Source organism: Epinephelus lanceolatus, chromosome 1, assembly GCF_041903045.1.
Source record: "Epinephelus lanceolatus isolate andai-2023 chromosome 1, ASM4190304v1, whole genome shotgun sequence".
NCBI lineage: Eukaryota > Metazoa > Chordata > Actinopteri > Perciformes > Serranidae > Epinephelus > Epinephelus lanceolatus.
This window is the reverse complement of record NC_135734.1, coordinates 50,832,083-50,855,522: the sequence shown is the minus strand read 5'-3', so window position 1 is coordinate 50,855,522 and position 23,440 is coordinate 50,832,083. Positions and strand designations below refer to the sequence as shown.

The window sequence follows — 23,440 nt, the reverse complement described above, 5'->3', positions numbered from 1 at the left end:
TGCAGCCACATCTCCACAATTAAAGAATCAAAGACAAATGTTGTTAATGTTTCGTCTAGGTTTACATTTCACTCATTCATTATTAACACTCAGCGCTGCACTCTCTGTGGCCCCTGAGTGATCTGAGGGGAGCTCCTCGTGTTTCCTGCTCCTCTTCAGGGAGGTCAGAGTGACACAGAGCAGCAGCTCTGGAGCAGACGGGGGTCAGTCAGCGTCTTGTTGAAGCACACTTTAACAGAGTGGATATTTCCTGTCAGTGTGGAGTGAAGCAGGTTCTTCATCACCAAAGCATCACACTGCTGCTGCTCTCTGCACACTTTGTGCTCTGTACTGTGACGACCCTGCACGTCTGATACGGCCATCTTGAAACTATTCAACTATTCTGTGTTTCATTGAACTTGTATCCAAGTTTTTCTACACTTTTAGCATTGACATTTTTCCTGGAGTAAACGTATCGATACCACAGTAGAACAATATTTCATTAAGAGTAAACGTCCTACATTTAAAATTGTGCCTAAAGTTCCAGTTTATGAAAATAGCTTTGTGTCATATTTGCTGAAACTGTCGTGATATTCTGGAAGAAGTACACAAGGCTAGAAAAATCATGTCCCTTCGACTGCTTCTAATAGTATTTGCTAGAATCAGGCTGCGGCGCCACGGCGACAACCAATCAGAGCCGAGGAGTCTGTAACGCAGCTGTCAGTCATGTGAGTCGCTGCTCATGAACAAGGCAGCGCTGATCATCGACTGTTTGACGTCTTGGATGTTTTTGGAAATATTTTAGTGACTGTTTAGCTGTAAAATAAGAAACTTGGTCCGGCTGGTTGGCGGTGCATGGTACGCCCGTTTAACTGTTTCCAACATGGCGCCCAGGACACAAACTTGATCATACAGTTGATGTGTTTTTTTTATGCCTCTGCACCGGTGATAGTCGTGGCCATTATGTTTTGGGATCCTCAGATGTCTGTCACAGTCTTGTGAATACAATATCTCAAGAACGCCGCAAGGACGTTTCTGCAACTTTGGCACAAACATCCACTTTGACTCAGCAATGAACTAATTATTTGTTGGTGGTCAAAGGTCAAGGTCACTTTGACCTTGTCCGTGTCCTTCTTGTGAACGCCATATCTCAAGAACACCTTGAGGGAATTTCTTCAAATTTAACACAAACACTCACTTTGAGTTAAGGACGAGGATTTTGGCCACAATTCAAGTTTTCATACGCTAATTATGACAAAGTTGCACACAAATGTCTGACAGGATAAAATGATCAAGTGATGACATTTTATATCTAAAAGGTCAAAGGTCAGCTTGACTGTGACATCATCATGTTTTAACGTCATATCTCAGGAACAGAAGGGGAGACATTTGGTCAGATACTGAATTGGTGACTCTAATCTTGAAACTGTGCTGTGACGTATGAGAGGCATCCATGTTTCCGCTGACATGGATGTAAACTCTAAGTGCAACTTGTGAAGGCATACAACCACGAGGCGGTGATTCCTGTTCTAAATCTGGATAGAAAATGACTGCACAAGTTTTGATACAGCTTGGTATTGGTATTCAGTACCTTAAAGCTATCGAGTACTGATGCCCAGCCTTACCTGTAACTACAGTCGTATCTGACCCAGAATAATTTTGAGAGTTTGAACAGGGTTTGGTTGAATGTTCAGGGTGACAGTGACGTTTCACGTAATATAGTAAACAAACCGAGTTAGCCCTCACAGCTAATGAACGCTAACTACGGCAGATCGGAAATGTGCAGCAGCATTTTTTGCCGACACTATATATCAAACAGAGAGACTGTATCGTATTAAGTTGCTGTGAGCTTCTAAACAGAAGGCAGAAGATAAAGTTTTCTCTGAGCCTGACCAGGAAAAGCCTCTCGTCCTCCGAGCAGCTGCCTCCGTCTCACTCAGACTCACCTGGGTCTGTGTCCATCCAGCTGCTGTAACTGAGAACAGCACAAAAGCAAGTAGTGCTCCATCTGCAGCTAAATCTAAATGTCAGCTAAATCTATAAAGCACCACATCCCCAGAACTACACTGCACACTGAACGACCAAAAAATGACTGCTTGACTTGAAGAATCTCAGCTGACTGAGGGGTGGAGTGTTGGAGTAATGGAGTATTTCTACTCTGTGCTAGTACTACTTTTACTTAAGCCAAAGATCTGAGTGCTTCTTCCACCGTGTGCTGAGTGTTTTAGTACATGTGGTGTGAAATAAAATGTGTGTTAGTCAGGTCCGTTCACATTTTTCACCATTAAAGAGACACTTTGTCATGTAATTTCTCCAACAAATGCGAACCACGCATGCACGGCGCAGAATGAGAGAGGAGCAGATTATCTTGTGGGGATATGGATGGCTGATTATTCCATTATGTCTCAGGTATTAAACTCATCAGTCGTGGACTTGAAAATAATTCACACAACCTCACACACACAAACACACACGCACACACGAAAGTCACTTGCCAGCACACATTCACACACTCTATTAGAGGAACTGTTGGTTTAGCTCGCTGTGACAGGCCACTCACTGAGGAGAGGAGTGAAGGGAAGGAAAGAAGGAAGGAAATGAGGAAGAGAAAGAAAGATCATATCGAGTAAAATACATTTAAAAATGAATCATGTCTTAGTGTTGAAATATTTTGTCATTTTGAACTGTAGACTCTTTTATATAGTTTTTTTTTTTTTTTTAGTGTCTCTACTTTCAGTTTTTGATGCCTTGTTATTTGGCAGCATCTCTGCCTCGCTTCACATTTTCCTTTTGCTGTTTCCTCCTCGCCAGAATAAAGTCTTGAAGACTTGGAGTTAAATTCAGTTGTCTGTGTGTGTGGTTGTCTGCTGCATCTGTGTTCTGCGTCGGAGGACAATAAAAGAAATCAGCCACTCATGACATAAAATCAATGACAATTACCTCTCTGTCTCTGTCTCTGTCTCTGTCTGTCTCAGGAGGGATGGACACCAACTCCCAAACCACATCTCAGGAGCTCCTCATTCCAAACGATGTAAGTACAAAAGATATAACTGAATATGGACTATGTGGCTATGAGCAGAAGACATGCTCTGATCAGGAGCAAATGTTGTCCTTAGTTAGTGTGAAGATCCCTCAACACTTCCTGCTGCACAGTCCATCCTATATAACTCATAACCAACACACCCAAGACAAAATGTTAATGTTGCCCCAACTAGGTGCAGCTTCACAGCAGCCCTGAGGCTTCTTACCATCACAAAAACAGCTCTTATAAAAAATAAGTTTCATCACACTACCTTTGAATGGACACAGATTTAATCGAACACATTAATGAAACAAACTTAAATGTAATCTTTCATATGAAAAACATCTTTAAACGCCTTTTTACTGTATATAACAGATCATAATTCCCTTTGATTTAATTTAAGTTTGTGACCGTCAGTCTCGAGCTGTGTTTTTTAGCCTGCTCAAAACTGACACAAAGGAAAAACATCGTCCCACTTTACACCCTGGAGATAAAGTTGACCTCCCTAGTTGTCACTGTTGAATTCACACTCTGCTGAGTTCAGAAAATTAAAGTAGCCTTTAAAACTTGGGAACAAAATACTTTGCACTATGCCCAACATTTGCTAACATTTGCTTTTCAGTTCATGAAGACACAGTCAGTGCAAACATAAAAAGAAAATGCACATCATTTGTTTTGTATTTCAGTTTAGTTCTTTATTTATTGACTTGGTTTTTATGCACACAGCTGCAGACGTACAATAGAAATTAAATTATTCTAACCTTATTCACGAGAGTAGTGCAGTAAACACACCAAAGGCACACGTGCACATATCAAATGAGGGGCTCCTTTTTCTAAATAAACTGGAGCAGCTGAAGCCACGTCGCTATGAGGGCAGTGAAGCGGACAGTTAACAGTTCAGTGTCACGCTCAAGGACGTCTGACATTTGATGGACATGTTGACTGTTGCGAGGTCAGAGCGGTGACCTTTTGTTCATAAGACAGCCTTTGGCCACTGTGTCTCTGTCCCACTCATCTCTCCCTCCTCCCGTCCATCTCAGGCAGTAACTCATCCTGTCAAAGTCCAGCTGTGTGAAACTTCACCTCCACACACAGCAGCACAGCTCCTTCCAAAACTCTCATCAGGCATCAGAACAATAAATATGACACTGACATGAATTCTCACCCACTGATCGGACTTAGAAATGACGTGTATTCATGTAGTTATTGTAAATGTTTTAAGTAGAATCATAAAAGAAACCTAAGAACATGATCACACTAACATGTGCACTCTCAGTTTGGTTTGTTTTGTCAGGTCAGATTAATGCTGCTCAGCCTCAAACCTCCGCTCTGTTAATCAGCCAATAGAAACCAACCAGAGACATTTACGTTGGCATCTGACGGTAACACTGACTCACACTGGAAACATGAGCGTACAACATACCTTTGAAATGAAGCTCATGTTTTCTTAACTGGTCCGAACGTCAGAGACGGTAAAGGGCGCAGATAAATACAGCTGAATCAACTTCAGCATCTGATCTCACAGGACGCCATGTTACCAGTGACGACAACAAACCCTCTGACCTAAACAATAACTGTATTATTATTATAGTCATACGCGGCGCCAGTGGAGGTTTATGGGGCTTAATCCCTGAATGTTTTTAGCAAATCCTGAATCTTACCTGTTCATCACACGTGTAATTTATTCATTACTGAACCTAAATAATAACAGAAACAATGTGTTGATCAGAGATCAGAGGGTCACCCTGCTGTCAGCCCACTGAGGTTACTGCTGCTGAATGTTTTTATGTTGGTCAACACAAAACTCAGAGACAGTGGCTGCTCTCATAGGCTCTGCTCACACCTGGTATCAACATGTCCTGAGTGATCGGATCACAAGTCAGCAGCTCTAAGTCCGTCTGTGTACACAACGCACGGCGCCCAGTTTAGACCAAAGATTCATGATGAGACAAAACAGTTGTAAAAAAACAGGGTTTAGCTTTGCAATCATATGGGAAGCAAACACCAGCCTCTCGGGTAAAAGTTGGTGGTTGTTGGACCCATCCACCACCCCTCCCGCCCACCCTACCTGGACTCTCGCCCCATTAAATTACCTTGTTACGCCACATTTCCCGTTGTCGCCGCTGGAGCAACCAACCATGTATCATGCTGGAAGTCACTGCCCAAGCACCGGTATTCCACACGAGTCTCAAGTGACTTGCCAATTTATGTTTCCATCATCAGTTTAGACTGTGTCACATCGAGCTGCACCAGAGACCTTTGTCGGAGTAGGCAGTTGTGTGAAGTTGCTGCTCAAAAACTTTCCTTATTTTGCTGCTTCACAATATAAGTTTATACAAAAGAAAACAACAAGAATTTTATTGTGAAGAATCTACAGGAAATGAAATGTGTTTGTCACTGAATTAACAGAACTTCGTTAGCAGCTTTTCTTCAATAAAGACAAGTCTATCAGCACTGCAGGGAGGAAGAGTAAAAGCAGAAACAGCCACAGTGAGATGTTGATGAAGAGCTGCAGACAACAGGCTCTTACTGCACCTCTGCAAACAGCTCACCTCCAACAGGTAAACTTCTTTAACCTGCCCTGCTGTGTGATGGAAAAACACATGCAGCAGAAATAACAGTCGTGGATCAGCCCACTGCTTTTAAACGTCATCACTCAAGATGAGCCGTCATCAGTTAAAGAAACACCTTCCAGCAGGTAGCCCTGTTGGAATGGAAATGCGGATCCCTGCAGTGGTGGACTGACGGACCAAACCACACCAAACCAAACCAGCCCATGACTGTCGAAAAGGGGAATTACTGTGCATTAACATGACACAATGAGGTGACTCAAAGACAGCAGAGTACAGAGTTTCACTGTTGCCAAGTTGAACTCTCACACCACAGACACTTCAGGTTCACTCTCCCTCAGGCTTAGCCACTCTCCCTTTCATCCCTCAGAATCTAATAGCAGGAGACTTTTGATGATTTCTCTGCAGGAACTCGTGCAGTCACATTCAGGCAGCACCTCCTCACACTGAGTCTTTATGGATGATGGTCTGAAGCACAATAAAGGACAGACAGATGAGCATGAGGTCATGCTTTCACAGGAAACTCTGACGAGATCATCAACACCTCTGCAGGTGCTGTCACCTTGCAAGTATAAATAAAGCACCGTCATCATCATCATCGTCATCATCAAGGCCCCCGAGTCTCCATTCATGTTTCTGTGTGGTATTAATATTACACATTACACACATTAAACATACAGCTCACATGTGTGCACATACAACTGACCTGAGAGAATAAGACACAAGAGCAGAGAGAGCGGCTTAAGACCCTGAGCATGGAAGAGTGTGTGTGTGTGTGTGTGTGTGTGTAGAAGTGAGTCACTGAGCAGGGCCAAGCAGAGCAGCTTAATGACATCCTATAGCTCACAGTTAGAGATTTAACAACAACCCTGTCTGACACTCTCCCTCCACCTCTCTTTCCCTCTCTCTCTCCTTCAGTAAACCTTTCCAAATTACAAGGGCAGCAGGGAATCGCCCAAAAATAGCCCTCGGTCCGTCCTCCTCCTCTGCTCTTCAGCTTTAAGCTGATTTTACCCAACAGCACTTACATAAAGCTGCTCAGAGGGGTGACACATACCACTGTACAGCATCCTGTGAAAACCTCACATCTCCAGAGCAATCAACCTTGCACTAAGTGTAAAAGCCAAAACTTGTTTTCCCACTGAGGGCTGCCGCCACTCTTATCTCCTTGTAAAAAGTGGGCTGAGTCATGACATTTGGGTGTAGCTTTAATGTTCTTCATTAAACATCAAGTCACTTTGATTTATACTGCCCCCTGACAGTCGACCAAATGTGACCAGAAAGGACATTAGTTGGCAAAGTTTCATTGGTCGCTTAGTTGTAGAAAAACAAACAAATAAACGTGAAACTCTATCAGAAGCTGCGCCTTGTCAAAATAAATCCAAACCTATATGACTGGACCATGTGTGACTTTAATTTGAAAGGACAGACACAGGAAGTGTCCACGCTCAGCAGTCAGACAGGAGTCAGGTTAATTTCCAGGGCTGGTACCTGCGGTTATTCCACAGGCTAGTTAATAACATGTCGGGCAGGAAATCCAAAGTGTGGGATCATTTTGAGAAGGTGAAGGACGAACCCAAGGTGATATGTAAACTCATATTCATTGGTCGACTACAAACATGACGTATCATCTGAAACACAACAGTTTTCGAGCAGCCTCTTCACACAACTGTAATACAGCTGATAGTGAAGATGAAACAGTAAAATAAAGCAGATATCTAAAGTAAAAACAGGAAGCAGGACAGAGACTAACCTCCAAACCACAGAGATTCAGGTAGAAGCTACAAATGTGAGAGGAGGTGGGTGCGGTAGGTGAGATGGATGGGCAGCTCAGCTTTAAGACCTACTCCTGAGAAGGTCCGTCTCCGATGCGGCTTGGTGTGGCATGGCGTGTCTAAACTGGCAGTGGAAATGACTTTACTCTGCACGGCCAAGAGTGACAATGAAAAAAGATGATTTGACACCAGAGGTTCACTTCCTAAATCATAAGTGTGGTCTGGTTTATGGTTAGATGATGGAAGCATGTCGTGTTTCCTGCACTAAACAAAGACGCTGATCTTTCCCTAACAATAACCAAATGTCTGTGAGAGCCTCAACACAACAGTAAAAACCTTTAATCCTGAACAGGATTAATTAACATTCCCTCATTATATTGATAACAAACTCTAATCTGTGATTGCATTTTCCTCCAAAACATGTTGATTAGTTGTTGCAATTTAGCACCACAGTATATGTACATAGTTTCTAGTACACAGGAAGTAGAAGATTATTTGTATAATTTTTATTTGCATAAAAATAATGACACAAAAAAGCCACATGAGTTAAACGGGAAAACATTTTTATAATCAAACTGTATTTTTTATGTAGCTTAAATTAATTTTGTACGTCCACTGTGATTATGTTCGTATACAAGTGAGCTTATGATCCTGTGATGATGATCAGAGGGCGCAGGTATGAGTCACCGTGCGACCGTGTGTGTTTCTGCTGGTTATGACTCACAGGAGCCGCTTTATGATACAATGAGGCCGTTTGAGAGGTCGAACAGCGGCTAAAGGTGGATTTCGCACAAATGGTTCTGACCTGGTTGTTGTCAGCTGGCACTTTGTCTTCTGTCTCTCACAGTGTTGTTATAGCTCCCACACACACACACACACACACTTGTATTATCAGAGCCCTTTCCAGGAATAGCCCTCTATAGCTCACAGAGCAGATCTACATCAGAGCTTTTCGGCTGGATGACTTGTGAGGAAAGAATGTTTGTGGTGCAGCGAGAGAGAAGAGAAAAAAGTAAAGATTATAAAAGAGGGAAAGCGACAGCAACAATGAAGGAATGAAAGATGCTGAGTGAGGGATGCAGGAAAAGAGGAAACCGACAGTGTGAATAAAGGAAAGATCTGGGTCAGAGGGGGATAAAAAGGAACAGAGAGGAGGAGAGAATGAGACGCCTGAGTGCAGAGAGGATTGATGAGAGTTCGGTCTCTTGTGTCAATGTTCGCAAGTTTCATTCAAAAATGATTTAAAACAGAGTGGAGGGAGGCGGTGACTCAGCAGGTCGAGCTCCTCCTGTCCATGTGTCACGTAGTCCTTGGGCGAAACACTGATGGTTGGCCTGGACGGGGCATGGCAGCCTGCAGCCATCAGTGTGTGTGTGTGTTGTCAAAGCACCGTATAAATACAGTCCCAGACAAACACCTGACCCCGACCTTTGACCTCAACACATGTAGAGCTGTAAAGTTATTTCTAAAAGTGTTTCTCCACACTCTGTATTCCCATTTCAATGTTTCCTTCAACAGCGTTCTCAATAGAGTGAACGACTCCTGAAGGTCAGACACCAGTTAGCATTTTAGCACTCCTGGTCCCCTCGTCTTGAAGTCAACGTGTTTTTTGAATGGGTTTTTGGTTTGAGGCCTAAAATAAGGTCATGCCAAACAGTTAAGGCCAAAACACACTGGCGCCTAACAGCATGCATCAAAACAGTCGACCCTATTACATTTAAAGTACAACACCACACCGGCAGTGGCTAGATGCACGTCAGCGCTCCTGAACACGCTGCCCTACTGCACTACACGCCACTGTCCTACGTCCAGCCTCACCACCTCTGGATTAAATGCATTTTTCCTTCACTCACTCTCTGCTCGTACACACCAGCTCCCGTAGCAGCTCGACTCCTCTCCTCACCATGGATGTGGAAAGAGAACTCTGTCGCTGTCTCTCATGTTCATCGAAGAATGATTAGCATAGAGTTGTTGTTGAGTTTGAGAAATAACTCGAGCTGAACGACCCACAGTCCTGTCAGTATAAAGACAATGACAAAAAGATGATGCCTGGCCACAGCTCTGGAGATTGGCTCTTTGTGTTAGAAACCAGTTTTAATTTGCACGTGTCCACATCTTTATGGTTTTAAGCTAACGCAGAGGTGAAAGATCTTTTAGTAAAGGTAGTAAAAACTTAGTGTGGTCTTCTGTTAACACGGTAGTGCTGCACGATTAATCTAATCGCAGTTGTAATCGTGATGTCAGCCTGTGCGATTACATAACCACATTAAAGGCTATGATTTGCGATTTAATGTAAATAAATGTTAACGTGTGTGCCTGTGAACGTGACTGCCTCTCCTGTAGTGTGTGGAGTTTGTTGACATCACACCCACAAGCTATCCTGGTGTGTGCAGCACGTATGGTCATGTGACTATCTGGCGTGAAGCAGTGACCAACATAGACGCTGAAGAAGAGCATGAGCACGACCATGAACAGGCTGAGTTGGTGGCGAAAAAAACGCAACGTCTATTACATGGCGATACTTTGGATTCAGGTACGGCGACGTTGAACAGAAAGACGTGCTGTGTAAAAGTTTAAAAGTTAAAGTCGCCACGTCCCGCGGCAACACGACCAATCTATATCAGCACTTGAGACAGCACAGAGAAAAGTAGGAAGAGTGCATGTGAGAGAAAGCCGAGCCGAGTAACGTTAAAGACAAAGAGACAACTGAAAACCGCCAGAGCCTCATGAAACAACATCCAAGCACAGTTACGCAAACATCCGTGGTGTCACAGGGAAATCATGGACTCCATAACAAACTATATAAAAACAAATGAAAAATTGAGCAAAAGTTTGCTCGGTTTCGGCCCACTTGACATGCTGCTGTGTTGTGCTGTGGCGTGCTGGAATTAACATTTACGTGACAACGCCTGAACACAACACAGGCTCACTCTGCTGTGTGTACAGTTCCGTGCTGCGCTGCTGTGTGAGCAGCGTGTTTGACTGTGCTCAGTCTGTTGATGGTCATTGACACACTGTCCATAACAATAACTATGTCAGGTCAGTGCCCCCTGATATAATGTAGGGAAACACTGAATCAAGCAACTCATGATACCATTTATTTATTATATCGTAATCACAATCGCAAATCGCGATATCGTCTACTCAAATCGCAATCGCGCATTTTTATCAAATCGTGCAGCACTATAACATGGTGCAGCGTGACGTGACCTGTTGGTTCAAGGGGCGGTACTTGATGTGCGGCACATGATGCGATGCACCTACATGTTTTCAGCTTTAGCCTACTACTAATGTGCTGTAACTTAAAAGGGTTTCATGAATAGGCCAGTCTTGCTAATAATATGCTGGATTCATGTTAATGTGTATCTTCAGACACATTTTAATTTTTGAAAGGGAAAAAATATTTATTAAGCAGTAATTTGGCTCTGAGGACCTCCTGTTGAAGACCCAGGCGTTAGAAAATAAATCAGTAAAGATTTTGTTATGTTGGTTTTTGTCACTTATCTGTAGCACTGCACTTAAACTGACCTTGTGTGAGGTTAAGTTACAGTGTGTTGTTAAGCTAATAATTCTGTTTTATCTGACAGCCTGCAATTTTCTTTTTGTCATCGCAGTTGAAGCAAAATAACTTGTAGTTTATTTTAGATAATTTTATTTGCATGAGTCTTGTTCCTCCTGTGTGTGCACACTGTGGCTCAGAGGCAGAGAAAATATGTGTTTTTATATAGTATGTGTGTTTTCTAAGGATCACAAAGTAATTACATCCTCGTCTTGACAGAACAAGCTTTGTTTATCTGTGATCATAGAATTATTCTGAAATCTAACAGCTTGTTTTGATTTCATGAAATGATAATTATATTATGATCACAAATAAACTAATAACAATAATAATAAGACAGTGGGTGGAATGAGAATTACATTTCCTTTCATTACAACTCATTAACCTGAAACGAATCACTGATCTCTGAGGCAAAGTTTTATTACATTATTGCCTCTTAATTTTCTTAACAAGTGAAACAATAATTAACTGTAAAAGATAAAATGATTTAATTCTGTGTGTCTGATACATTTCAGACTAGTGAGCTGTGCAGAGTTAATTATCTGTTTGTACACTGATTCTTTACCATTGTTGTTATGTTTTTTAATTGCATTACATTAACGCCCTCCCTGGTGTTGACACTGTGACTCCTCATTATCGCGAGACACTTAAATCCTTAAATATATTCCACCTGTGTTTCACGCCGTCAGATACTTTGCGTCAAGAGGAAAGTATCACCAACACTTCCTCTGCATGATAACAGAGTGTCAGGGTCATTAATAGTTATTGTTTTGTCAGAGAAAAATGAAACCTGGTCTCATTTGACCTCGATCCTCGCTGATATTTTCAGTCCTGTTGTTTAGTTATTATCAAGTTTCTGTTTGATCTGTGAACACTTACATCAGCACATCTGATTTTTAAGCAGTTCAGCTCCAGATGTAACCCTGACACTGAGGAGACGCAGCACAGCCAACGCCTCTTTGTCCTGTAGGGAAAAAAAAAAAGGTAACGAGACATATTTATGGTGTGAGCTGACACTCAGAGGAGCTCAGTAACTATCTGTCTATTGTTACTGTGACATCCACTGCATGACAAAACCCCCACTGGGACTAGTATAGCACACACAGACACACTGAGCTCATGGCGCGCAGATGAGTCAGAGTTCACCACCTGTTGCTGCTCCATATTCTCAGACAGACATGAAGCGATAACAAGAGGAATGGATGCAGAGGATGAAAGGGTGGAGGCTTGTCAGCGCTGTAGTCGTGGTTTTTAACATTTAGTCCTCCTCGTTTATGTCAACTGAGGTGGACAAATGTCAACACATGATTATTATGTGGCCGTGATTATCCAATGTACCATAAAGGTCTGACTAACAAAGGCTCAGTTCCATTAAAGTGGCGGAGAAACAGAAGTCAAAGCGTCTTCTTCATCACTTATGTTGGCTAAGCCTAAACTTAAAGCCACTGAGGAGCTGCATGGACGGGCTACTTACTAATTGATGCGCTCACCTGACCAAACTGGCCGCATCTCTTCAGGTAAAAACAAAGAGTCCACTTCTTGGTCTTCTATGGTGCATCATTTATTTGTTACCGCTGTCAAACATACATGAACCTGTGTCCATAAACCGTTCAAAGGTACAAATTTTCACTGTTGAGCAGTGAACACCTGGCGTTGTGGTCAAAAGCTGTGTTTGCTCCCCTGTCTGTCAACACCTGTCCCTTAATGAACGGTTCCTACCTGTATTGGCAGACACACATGACAATACAGTGACCCCTACAGGACAAATTAGCAGCCTGAACACATATGTTGTTAGTAACCCCGTCCTGACCTAGCAGGGTTGCTGTGGACACATTGTCCCCGCCCTCCGCTCTCCCCTGAGGTCGCTCCGCTGAGTAAGCACCTCAGTTTTGAGCAGCAAAGCCCCTTTCAGCATTGTTAGCTATGTTATCACTGTTAGCACTGTTAGCACTGTTTGCCCGGACATGTCCACTTTTCACGTCATGTCCGGGGCGTCCTGGGGGTGTTTATAAATTGATGATAATGTCCGGTTTTCCTTTTGTGTGTGTGTATGTGTGTAATCCCCGAGAGGCTGCCTTATCGGCGGATCTCCAACACTCACAACGAGGAAGCAGCAGACACCCGCGGCGCAGCATTATTCTAAGCTTCCAAGATGCCAAACCGCAAGTGCAGCTTCACAGATGAACTGCAGAAAAAATTCCCAACTTACCGTATGCAAAGCTGGCACATATGATTCTGTGTCTAATAAAGGTGCCGGGGAGCTCAAAGTTGGATTTTGTAATACAGAATTATTTAGAACATTATTTATATTATTTATTTATTTGTTTATTTGTCCAGTAAGACTTGAAAAGACAGCTATTATTTTACAAGTTGATTTTTCTAATACAGAAGAGACATTATTTCTATCATTGTTTCATTCCAGAGATTTTACATTTATTTTACATTTATATTTATTTTTGTACAATTGAAACTTGTAAAAAGATAATTATTTTAGGCATAATAAAAGCAAGTTGAGTAACCTCTGAGAAGCCTATCTGAATTTCTGTCTTTGAGAGATATTATTTTGTAATATAACTGAATTTCTATCCATACATATAAACTTTAATATATTTAAAGTTTATATGTATGTATGTTTATAAGATGCCTTATCATTTTAAGGCATCTTTGAGTAAACTGCGAGTATCATTTAAGTAGGCTATGTCGTGGCCGGGCTGAGTGTCCTCTTTTTTGGAAATCAAAATATGGTCACCCTAGCTAACAGTAAACAGAGCTAAAGGAGTTTTGTGGCTGAAAATGAAGCCATCCACATCTATGCAACAATATAAAACATCCCATTGAACAAAGTGCAGTACAAGCCAGGCATCCGCAGTTTAAGCACCGACACCCCAGTGACTCCGTCTCCTCCTGGTCTTTGAAAACGGACTGAAAAGCATTCAAATGGAGTTCCACACCAAAAATATATGACACAGAAAGATTAATAAACATGTGATGAAAGAGACACGGATGAATTGCAGACAAATAAAATAATACAGTCCTCACTTTGAGAAACTCATCACGCTGCAGTAAATGTCTCTAATTATAATCCTCTCCGTCTCATCCTCCACACAGCTGATCGGCTCAATCATCGGTCGCCAGGGCACCAAGATAAACGAGATCCGGCAGGTGTCTGGGGCTCAGATCAAGATCGGCAGTCAGATCGACAGCACCAGTGACCGTCACGTCACCATCACCGGCACACCGATAGCCATCAACCTGGCTCAGTACCTGATCACTTCATGGTAAGAATCAAACTAAAGGGAGGTATCTGTATACAGCCTGTTACTGTGGCTCAGAGTCTCCCTCAGAACCACAGGATGTCAAAAATATGTGCCAAAATATTTGGCTCTGCTATTAATAGCCTTCGACCTGCCACAGTCGCAGCTCACTTTAAACTGGGAGGCACAAAACAACAACAAGCTACAGTACCATCCTACAGCTGGAGTCAGTTTCCCACTTTCAACCAGGCACATTTCTGTTTCACTAACTCCACTCACTTCTCCAGGTTTTGCTCCTGTTCCTCCTCAGTGGCTTCAGTATTTGCTTTTAACTCTGATTTATTTTAATGAACACCCAGAAGAGAGACTGAGTGGAAATCACAGATGGAAAAAGACTGTCAAGCTTTCCTCCCTAAATCATTAAGTTGAGTCATTTCATGCACAATTCAAAGCCACTGTGGACACAACCTGTGAGAGACTCTGAGTCTGTTTCTGCTTCAGTCTAAATCTTCATCCCAACAATAATAATGCACTGCATACAGTCGTTAGTTTGATGAGCACTGTTGTTCTTTTCCACAGAAATATCAAGTAAGTCAGAAAACCAAACCTCTTAATCCTCTTAAAAATAACTGAGTGTATTTCCTCTCAGCGTGTTGCAGTGAAGGCAGCTCCACTTTAATGGCGTCTGCAGAGGCAGTCATACAAACACATCAGACAACACTGTGTCAAATACACAGAGGCTCCAGGTGAAAGCTTCTCTCCCTCAGAGATACATCACAGCTCGAACCAGCATTAAACTCTGCGAGGACTAAAACTCAGTAAAACAAAGACAGAAATATTCACCTAATTTAATAATAATAATTTAAGTTTTACTCATTTTAAAGGAGCAGTTTATCCTCAAATCAAAAACCCATATTTGTCCTCTCACCTGTAGAGATGTGTCTCAGTCTGGATAGTTTTGGTGTGAGCTGCAGAGTGTTGGAGATATCAGCCGTAGAGATGTCTCTCTCTCTCAGCTTGAACCTTGTGAGCAGTTTCATGTAAAAATTTTCTTTCCACCAAACTAACGCTGCCAACCGTTTCACCACGCAGAAGGAAGCGTGCATCAACTCATGGACAAGAGGCTTGTGTTCATCACAGCACGAGATGTAACATTGATGGTGTCTTTGTCGGCTGAGCTGTAACGTTAGCTAGCTCAGTGCTGCTAAATGAGCTAGCAGTAGATGCACACTTCCTTCTGTGCAGTGATACCATGGGGGGTTCAGGAGGCAAAGCATGTGGTCCACTAATCTGAAGATCGGCGGTTCGACCCCGGCTCCTCCAGTCAGGGTCTGAACTGAGTGGCAGGTGGCCCCTTGTATGGTAGCCTGGGCCAACAGTGTGTGAATGAGTAAACATAGTGTGAAGCGCTAATGCATTTACCTTTTACTTTACAGACACTTCATTTCCACTGCATGGCTCAACTCGACTCACTTTTGTTAACAGGTGCTTTTCTTCATTTTGTTTTCCACTGCAGAAAGTATAATGAGGTGATCGTCAATGTAAATCAGCCGTGACACATGTTTAATGTGACACAGCGTGCTTTGCTTTATCCAGCTGTTTCTGGCAGCTCAGCAGATGAATGTCTGCACTCCGCCAGTCCAGGTTGTTGCTGAGTGATAAAACAATCGACTTCGCAGTTAAAAGCAGCTGTTTAAAAAAACAATGTCCCGTGTTGAGCCAGTGAACACTAGTGATTATTGTTGCATCACCAAGAATCTAAAAACAAAATCACTGCCAAAGCTATTTAAATACATAAAAATATATTTAACTCCACTGCATTTATTTTATTTAGGCCAGCTTTAGTTTACAAAGAAGATTATTAATAAAACTTCCCAAAAATAAATACAACTGAAACAATCAGTGGATTGACAGACAATTAATACGTCTTTGTTTGTCGTGATTATACTTGGGTTAATTTTAACTTTTTTGTGACTTTGTCTGGATGACATTATTCTGGTTAATGTGAGAGCCAACTGGTTCTCACTCAGCTGTCTGATCTGTCTGCTCTTTTTTGTAGATTTAATTTTTAATAAAGCATGTATGAATTTCCTGCAGATGAGCACCATCTGTCACACACTGGTAGAATGTCATTTAGTACAGCCCAATGCCTCCTGAACAGTCGCAGCAAAGAGAGAATTCAACGTTTTTATTTTATTGTAGGTTTATTGGAGCGACATCACATCACTCTCGCATGCAGTGCATGCTTCATATAGCACATCTGCAGGATGTGTCACATGAGAGTCGTTACATGATTAAAAGATATGAAGCGCTGCATGTAACACGGAGAACAAGTTAGTTTCTCCTTCAGCCAGCCGTCTAATCAGGCTCTGAATGTGAGACACACAGACCGCCGGCCAGCTTTAATACCAGTTACCACCGCCATGAATATGCAAATTCATGATTGGACTCTGGATGAAATTGATATTTCACTTACCACTCTTCCTGCCACTGACAGCACGGAGAATAGGCTGGACCAATCACACACACACACACACACACACACACACGGTGTGTATGGATGGGTCAGCCTCATTCATTTTGAAATGTCAGGTCAGGGAAGGTGAGTGACTGACGCTGATGTATCAACGACAAATCCGCTCTTTTCCATTCGCTTTTTTTTCCAGTCAGTCAACAGACGGATACGACTACCTGTCAGAGCGTCACCATCTCTCCTCTCACCGGCTGACCACAGAGCAGCAGATTAACTAATACTGGAAACTGAGTCACTGTGTGAGAGTATCTTCTCGTGGGTAGATAGATGCTGTCGTGCTGTGACTATTCATCAGTGGTAGAAAGTACCTGTATCTAAGATCAGTTTAACAGAGGGTGCATTCTGCTCATTTTCAGGTTCATACTTTGGGTTTCTATGAAAATATGTTTACAAGCTTTAATATTCAAAAACACTTTACTTTCCTCGTCCTGTCTGTGCTGGAACACCTGTACTCACCCTCTGTCTCACACGTCCTGTCTTAAGGCCCTGACACACCAAGCCGAAGGTCGACTGTCTGCAGACAGGGACATGTGTTTGAGAAGTACTGAGCATACGACTGTATAAATAGGCCCGTTTCCACTGCAGGAACTTCGGGGTAATTTTATGGGGCGGGGCTGTTGGTGCGTGTCTCCACCGCAGGAACCACCAGGACAGAGTTCCAGAACTTTTACAGGGGCTAAACAAGTCCCTGCCTCAGAGTAGGTACTCAGAACGGCCCCGAAAAACTCCTGGGTGGACAAAATAGCCGGCATTTTTAAAACTCAGCAGACGAGGAGTCGCATTTTTAAAAGGAGTCGTAAGAAGAAAAGCAAGAAATGGAAGACAAATCGAATGACAAATGGACCGACAAAGAGGTCCAGGCATTGCTGGCATTTTAAAATGGTTGCACAACAGTTATGTCACATCTAGAGCCCGGTAACTTTACAGGAACCTTCCTCCTACTCCGTCCTCTCAGTGGAGACACGGCGGTTGAGAGGGCCGAGCGAGAGGACGTTCCTGTAAAGTTCCTGCCCTCCAAATAGTACCAGGAACTTCTTCAGTGGAAACGGGCCTAATGAGACTTGGATTATAGTGGACGAGTTGTGTCAGAGTTTGTGAACGGATGTTTTGATCAGTGTTGCTGTTGTTAAACACGGTCCCCGTTCACTTCAATTCATGAAGATTGTCCACCTTTTTTGGAGGCATGCAAGAAAAAAGTTTTCTTCACAAAGTCAACATAACTCACAGTGAGTACTTTATACACTAATGGTCATTTTGTGGGTAAATTATTTTGTTTAATTTCTTCCCGATTTCAGATTGTATTACTGCTGGATCGTTTCCGGTTCTGAAGACTTTGGTTTAGAAGTTTTTATAGCTTTTTCTTTGCTGTAGAAAGTGCCACTATTTATCATTCTCTGGCTGTAATGATGCACAAAGACTTGGAAGTGCTGATCATTCAGAGCAGACTGGGCTCTTTCAGGAACAGGGTTCAGGTCCAGACACACCAAACCGACTTCAGAGAACTAGCAGTGAAGAGGTAGCCTGGTGAAACCATCCTGGTCTCGCGAGCTCATATTCTATTTCGCTCCACAGATAGCAATCATTAAGGCACATTCTGGCATCGGTTAAAGGATACCGGGCCAATCACAACCGTTTATTACTTTGGGGCGGGCACGTCATCAGAATAGGAGGGACAAGGAGCGGAGTGAATGCATTTCGTAAACAACCAACATGGCTACTGATTTTGAAGCTGCGATGGTAAATGTGTTGAACCAACTGGAATGTACATTTTCTTTAAAAGCAGAACAGACGGCTGCACTGAAAGCTTTTACTGAACAAAAGGATGTGTTTGCCGTCCTTCCTACGGGGTTTGGTAAAAGTTTAATTTACCAACTGGCTCCGTTGATCGGAAAAAAGATGGGACTCAGTGAAAACCCAGTGGCTATTGTTGTTTCTCCGCTAGTTGCTCTCATGGAGGAGCAGGTCAGGGAAGCGACCAAGCTGGGAATCACAGCCGTGCAACTCGGAGTCCACAGTGAGGAGGAAATCCACAAAGACGGCAACACTCTTTCACCACAGCTCATCTCCGCTGCAGCTTGCTGGTCTGTTTACAGTGGCGTTGTGCTAGCCTACGTCACACGTTTCCTTTACTCTGATTGGTTTTCCATCTTTCCAATTGTGTGAAGGGGCACTTTGAGTGACAGCTGTTGATCCCGCTCCTCGGGAAATGTACACTCCACGTCCAGACCCATTCGCATTTCGCGAATTGGGTCTGGACACGCCAAGCTAGTGAAGAGGGCCCCTGCTGCATGCCTGACATTGCCTTGCATCTGACAAAAAAATTGCACATGAACACACTGCAAAACGACAGACATTGGCCAACCAGTGCGTACGTCCTGCACCTGTGTCAGAGGAATTAACTCTCCACAGCAGCAGATAGCAGAGGTCTGTTATCATCATTCACAAAGGGAAACAGGAAGAGCGTCATGATGTCAGTTAGCCAGTTAGCACATTAACAACACAATGTTTAAAGAACAGAGCATATTTACTGTGCGCCGCTGAACAATAACACAAACCATCAGGAAAAGTTTCCATCAGACCATCAGCTTGGTGTGTCAGGAGCTTTAAAGACACAGATGCTAAACTGTGGCGTCTCAGACAGAGGGTGAATACAACACAGACAGAATATGAGGAGAACAAAGTGTTTTTTGAACCTTAGAGCATGTAAATATGTTCTAGTACAGAGGTGTCAAACATACGGCCCGGGGGCCAGGACCGGCCCACCTATGAAGGCTGAGAGGTGCCAGGTTTCAGGAGCAAGTTAAACACTGAGCAGCTTTCTTCGTGTAAAATGCTGCTTCTACAGTTCTTATCTTTCACCGTAGTTTGGTGTGGTGATGTCAGGATTATGACACAGGAGAGGAAATGCACATGAAGTGACAGTGAGTCGTCGACTGAGTGAATGTAGAAAAACTGAGATATATTGAAATTGAATTTATTCTTCTGAGGACATCACAGGCTGTTTGTCATCTGTCTTTTAAATGGATGTGTGTTTTGAAAATATTCTTCTGTAAACAAATTCAAAAAAGGAAAAATTTGAAGGTGTTTGTTATTTTCAGGATGTTATGTAATGGTTTTACTGGTCCGGCCCAGCTGCGATGAAGTCAGACTGTGTGTGTGGCCTGTGAACTAAAATGAGTTTGACATACCTGATGTAGTAGAAGCTCAAGATACAGGTATGAGCCTGAAAATGAGCAGAATACGTCTCCTTTGAGGAGTGTGACTACAGCGCTGTATTTTTACATTGCTGCACTGTGTACGTGCTCCACTCACAGGTGGTGTATGGATCTGTACACGCTGCATCAGCAGCAGCTCTTTATTGTTCACACAGAGACAATATTACGATGTCAAGTGTTATTTTTACATTCGTCACCACTGACTGCACTGAAGCAAACATTTTAGAGCGAACGGAAATTTAAAAAGACTTGACGAAATAATAATAATCTTCATCATTAGTTATCGCTGTGGTAAGAAAGGGCGTTGGCATGGCAACCAGTGAAGCACTCACTGAGAGCATATTCCTTGACTGAAACTACCAGTGATGCTGAGTAAAACGACGTGGCCTCTTAATGTTCTGGAGGCTGTTCTTGTTAGTTTGAATCCATTATGAAGCAGCAGCTCTCTTTGATCAGACAGGATGCGCTGAAAGTACGCAGCAGCACAGAGAAGATGCTAATTAAAATCTGTAAGTCACACTATCTTTAGACTTATATAACGAGCCCCGCCTCGCTCCGTGTGGGTGTGATGTTGTTGCGTGGCTGCGTGTGAAGCTGCCCACCTGTGCACATCAAACACAACTGTACTTATTCATTAAGTCTTTATTCGTGTCTGTCGTGTTCACTGTGAGACAGCCTGGTGAAATACTGCTGATGACGTGCATCATAATGCATTTACATTTAGAAGATGAAACACTGCAGCATCTATAAATCAGTTCACTTTATCAGAGGAGCTATTAGGGCAAATTATTTCTCATGTGTTTAGATGAACCTTCACAGTCAATCTCTATCTGTTCACAGTGTCTGAATGTAACCAAGTTCATGTCACTACAGTTATCTGAGCGCTTTATTTCCTCTACAGATTAAGATTTTTACACACAAAATACAGAGATATTATTATAAATTAAGCTACCCAAAACTGTGCAGCTGAAATGATTGATTGATATATTAATAATAACAATACACTGGATTTGTGTAGCGCTTCTCTGAGACACTTTACAAAGAACAATGACAAAACAAAGAAAGAAAAAACTATACAAAGATAATAAAAAACAACATTTTAAACAAAACTTTTAATTAAGACTGGTCGACTAGTCTAAAAAAAACCAAAACACACAATTTTATGGTGAATGTGCTCCAGCCTGGACGTTAGCATTTTGCGCCCCACATTCCATTAACTTCCTGAAACCTTTACCTTCACCAAAGTTTAGTGGAAGCATATCTTGTGAGGTCATTGTTGTGATGAGCGTTATCTTCTCAGACTCGGGATCACAGCGTCTCTGAGTGAACCATGTCAAATCTGTGGCTACATCACAGTCTCCAATTTAAAGGGATAGTGCACCGGTAAAATAAAAATTCAGCCATTATCTACTCACCCATATGCCGAGGGAGGCTCAGATGAAGTTTTACAGTCCTCACATCACTTGTGGAGATCCAAGGGGAGAGGAGGTAGCAACACAACTCCACCTAATGGAGGCTGACAGCGCCCCAGATTCAAACGTCCAAAAACACATAATTGAAACCACAAAATATCTCCATACTGCTCGTCCGTAGTGATCCAAGTGTCCTGAAGCCCCGACATAAAAAGTTGTTTGGAAAAACCTCGTTCGAACTCTGTTTTTAGCCTCACTGTAGCCTGTAGCGCTCATGTGTGTGTGCTTGCGCGCGAGACCAGCGAAAGCACATGAACACACATGAAGGCGGTGCCCATGTCTCACGGTCTCGCGAAAGCGCACACGTGAGCGCGGTGCCCAGAGAGGCAGTCAGAGCTACAGGCTATAATGAGGCTAAAAACAGAGTTCAAATGACGTTTTTCCAAACAACTTTTTATGTCGGGGCTTCAGGACACTTGGATCACTACGGACGAGCAGTATGGAGATATTTTGTGGTTTCAATTATGTGTTTTTGGACGTTTGAATCTGGGGCGCCGTCAGCCTCCATTAGGTGGAGTTGTGTTGCTACCTCCTCTCCCCTTGGATCTCTGCAAGTGATGTGAGGACTCTAAAACTTCACCTGAGCCTCCCTCGGCATATGGGTGAGTAGATAATGGCTGAATTTCCATTTTTGGGTGCACTATCCCTTTAAAACTCCCGTCTACTCGAGCATTAGGGCGGGGAGGGGGACTGCTGTCTGACCGCTCTGTAGCACCCACTAGTGGCAGGCAGCTGCATGCCAGTTAAGCAGCCTTGTACATGAATAAAACACTAATAGGTTTAACTGACTAATATTTCTGGTGCCGACTAGCGGAGGGGGCGGACGTTTAATCATTTAGACGACTAATCATGCGCATCCCTATAATTAACCCTGTCAGCATGAGCGCTGCAGGCACAACCCTTTGAGCTCTTATTCCTGATGGCTGCTAACATTTTATTTACGACAGCATCACTTGAATGTGTTGAATAACAGAACATGATGAAAACAGACTGAAGCATTCAGGCAGCCTCCCACTGCAGATTCACGCTGTGTAGAAGTAATAACTAATGCTATAGAGTGTTAATGGCTGTGGACATCTAACCACACTCACATATACTGTGCGTCATAGAGAATACTGAGTTAAAGCATACGGTCAAAGTGCTTCAGGCAAGGCAAGTTTATTTATTTCAGCAACAAGGCAGTTCAGAGTTCCATCATCAAAAGCATCAAGACAAAGTAAAAAAAAAGCACATTATAAAAGGACATTTAAATACAATTAAAAATGTCAGACAATAGAAAATAAAACCAAGCTGAAATAGACTAAGACAGGTTTAATACATGAGACAGATAAACTTCACTCTGAAGCCTCCTCATGAATTAATCTTGCCATGATCTGAAACATTGGACATGTTCCCTGCTCCATACTCTCACCTGGCATCACATCACCTGTTTGAATCACACGTGCATCTGCGAGAAAACGACACACGTTCCCCTCTCCACTGCAGAACTCAGAATAGTGCGTTTGCTTTGTGTGGTTTCAGCCGGGATTAATGGAGGCTGATCGCTCTGATCTGAACGTGACTGTCTTTTATCTACTGTTGATTATTCATGCCTTGGAGCGCGCTCCCGCCGGACCTTCGTGTGCAATCAGGGAACCTGTCAGACACAAACGCCTCCTCCTCAGTGTGGAGAGAAAGAGAAGGAGCCACAACTTGAGTGAAGACAGTGAAAGCTTCCATTCCAGTCACAACTCATTCATTCAGTTGACGCAGTTAAGATGGACGCCACAGAATCTGTAGTGTTGATCATTTTATTGTACTGGGGAGAATTTAGGGCTGCTCCCCGACTCATCAGGGTCCATCAGTGGACTAGTCTCCTGCATGTTTCTGATATGAATGTAATGATTAAATAATATATTTTGGTGGATTGAGTTGAAGGTGTGAGAAAGAATAGTATCAGTAACATTGTTAACACTGTGCTACATTACAGAGAAATACAAACCGTACTAATGAACCTTCATTAATATAGGCCTATATTTTATCTCCAAGTGCACGTCACACACTGAGCGAGCCGCCTGTTAA

General features: G+C 42.8%; 1 protein-coding gene across 4 annotated transcripts in view; it reads left to right on the top strand.

Annotated features, from left to right (window-relative positions):
- The window catches only part of pcbp4 (poly(rC) binding protein 4), a 250,479-nt gene that overhangs the window by 213,715 nt on the left and 13,324 nt on the right, over positions 1-23,440 (top strand). For all 4 annotated transcript variants that reach the window (XM_078171951.1, XM_033625743.2, XM_033625744.2 and 1 more), the window contains exons 13-14: positions 2,955-3,010; positions 14,014-14,183. In XM_078171951.1, coding sequence (XP_078028077.1) covers positions 2,955-3,010; positions 14,014-14,183 — 226 coding nt within the window. The remainder of the gene's footprint in view (positions 1-2,954; positions 3,011-14,013; positions 14,184-23,440) is intronic.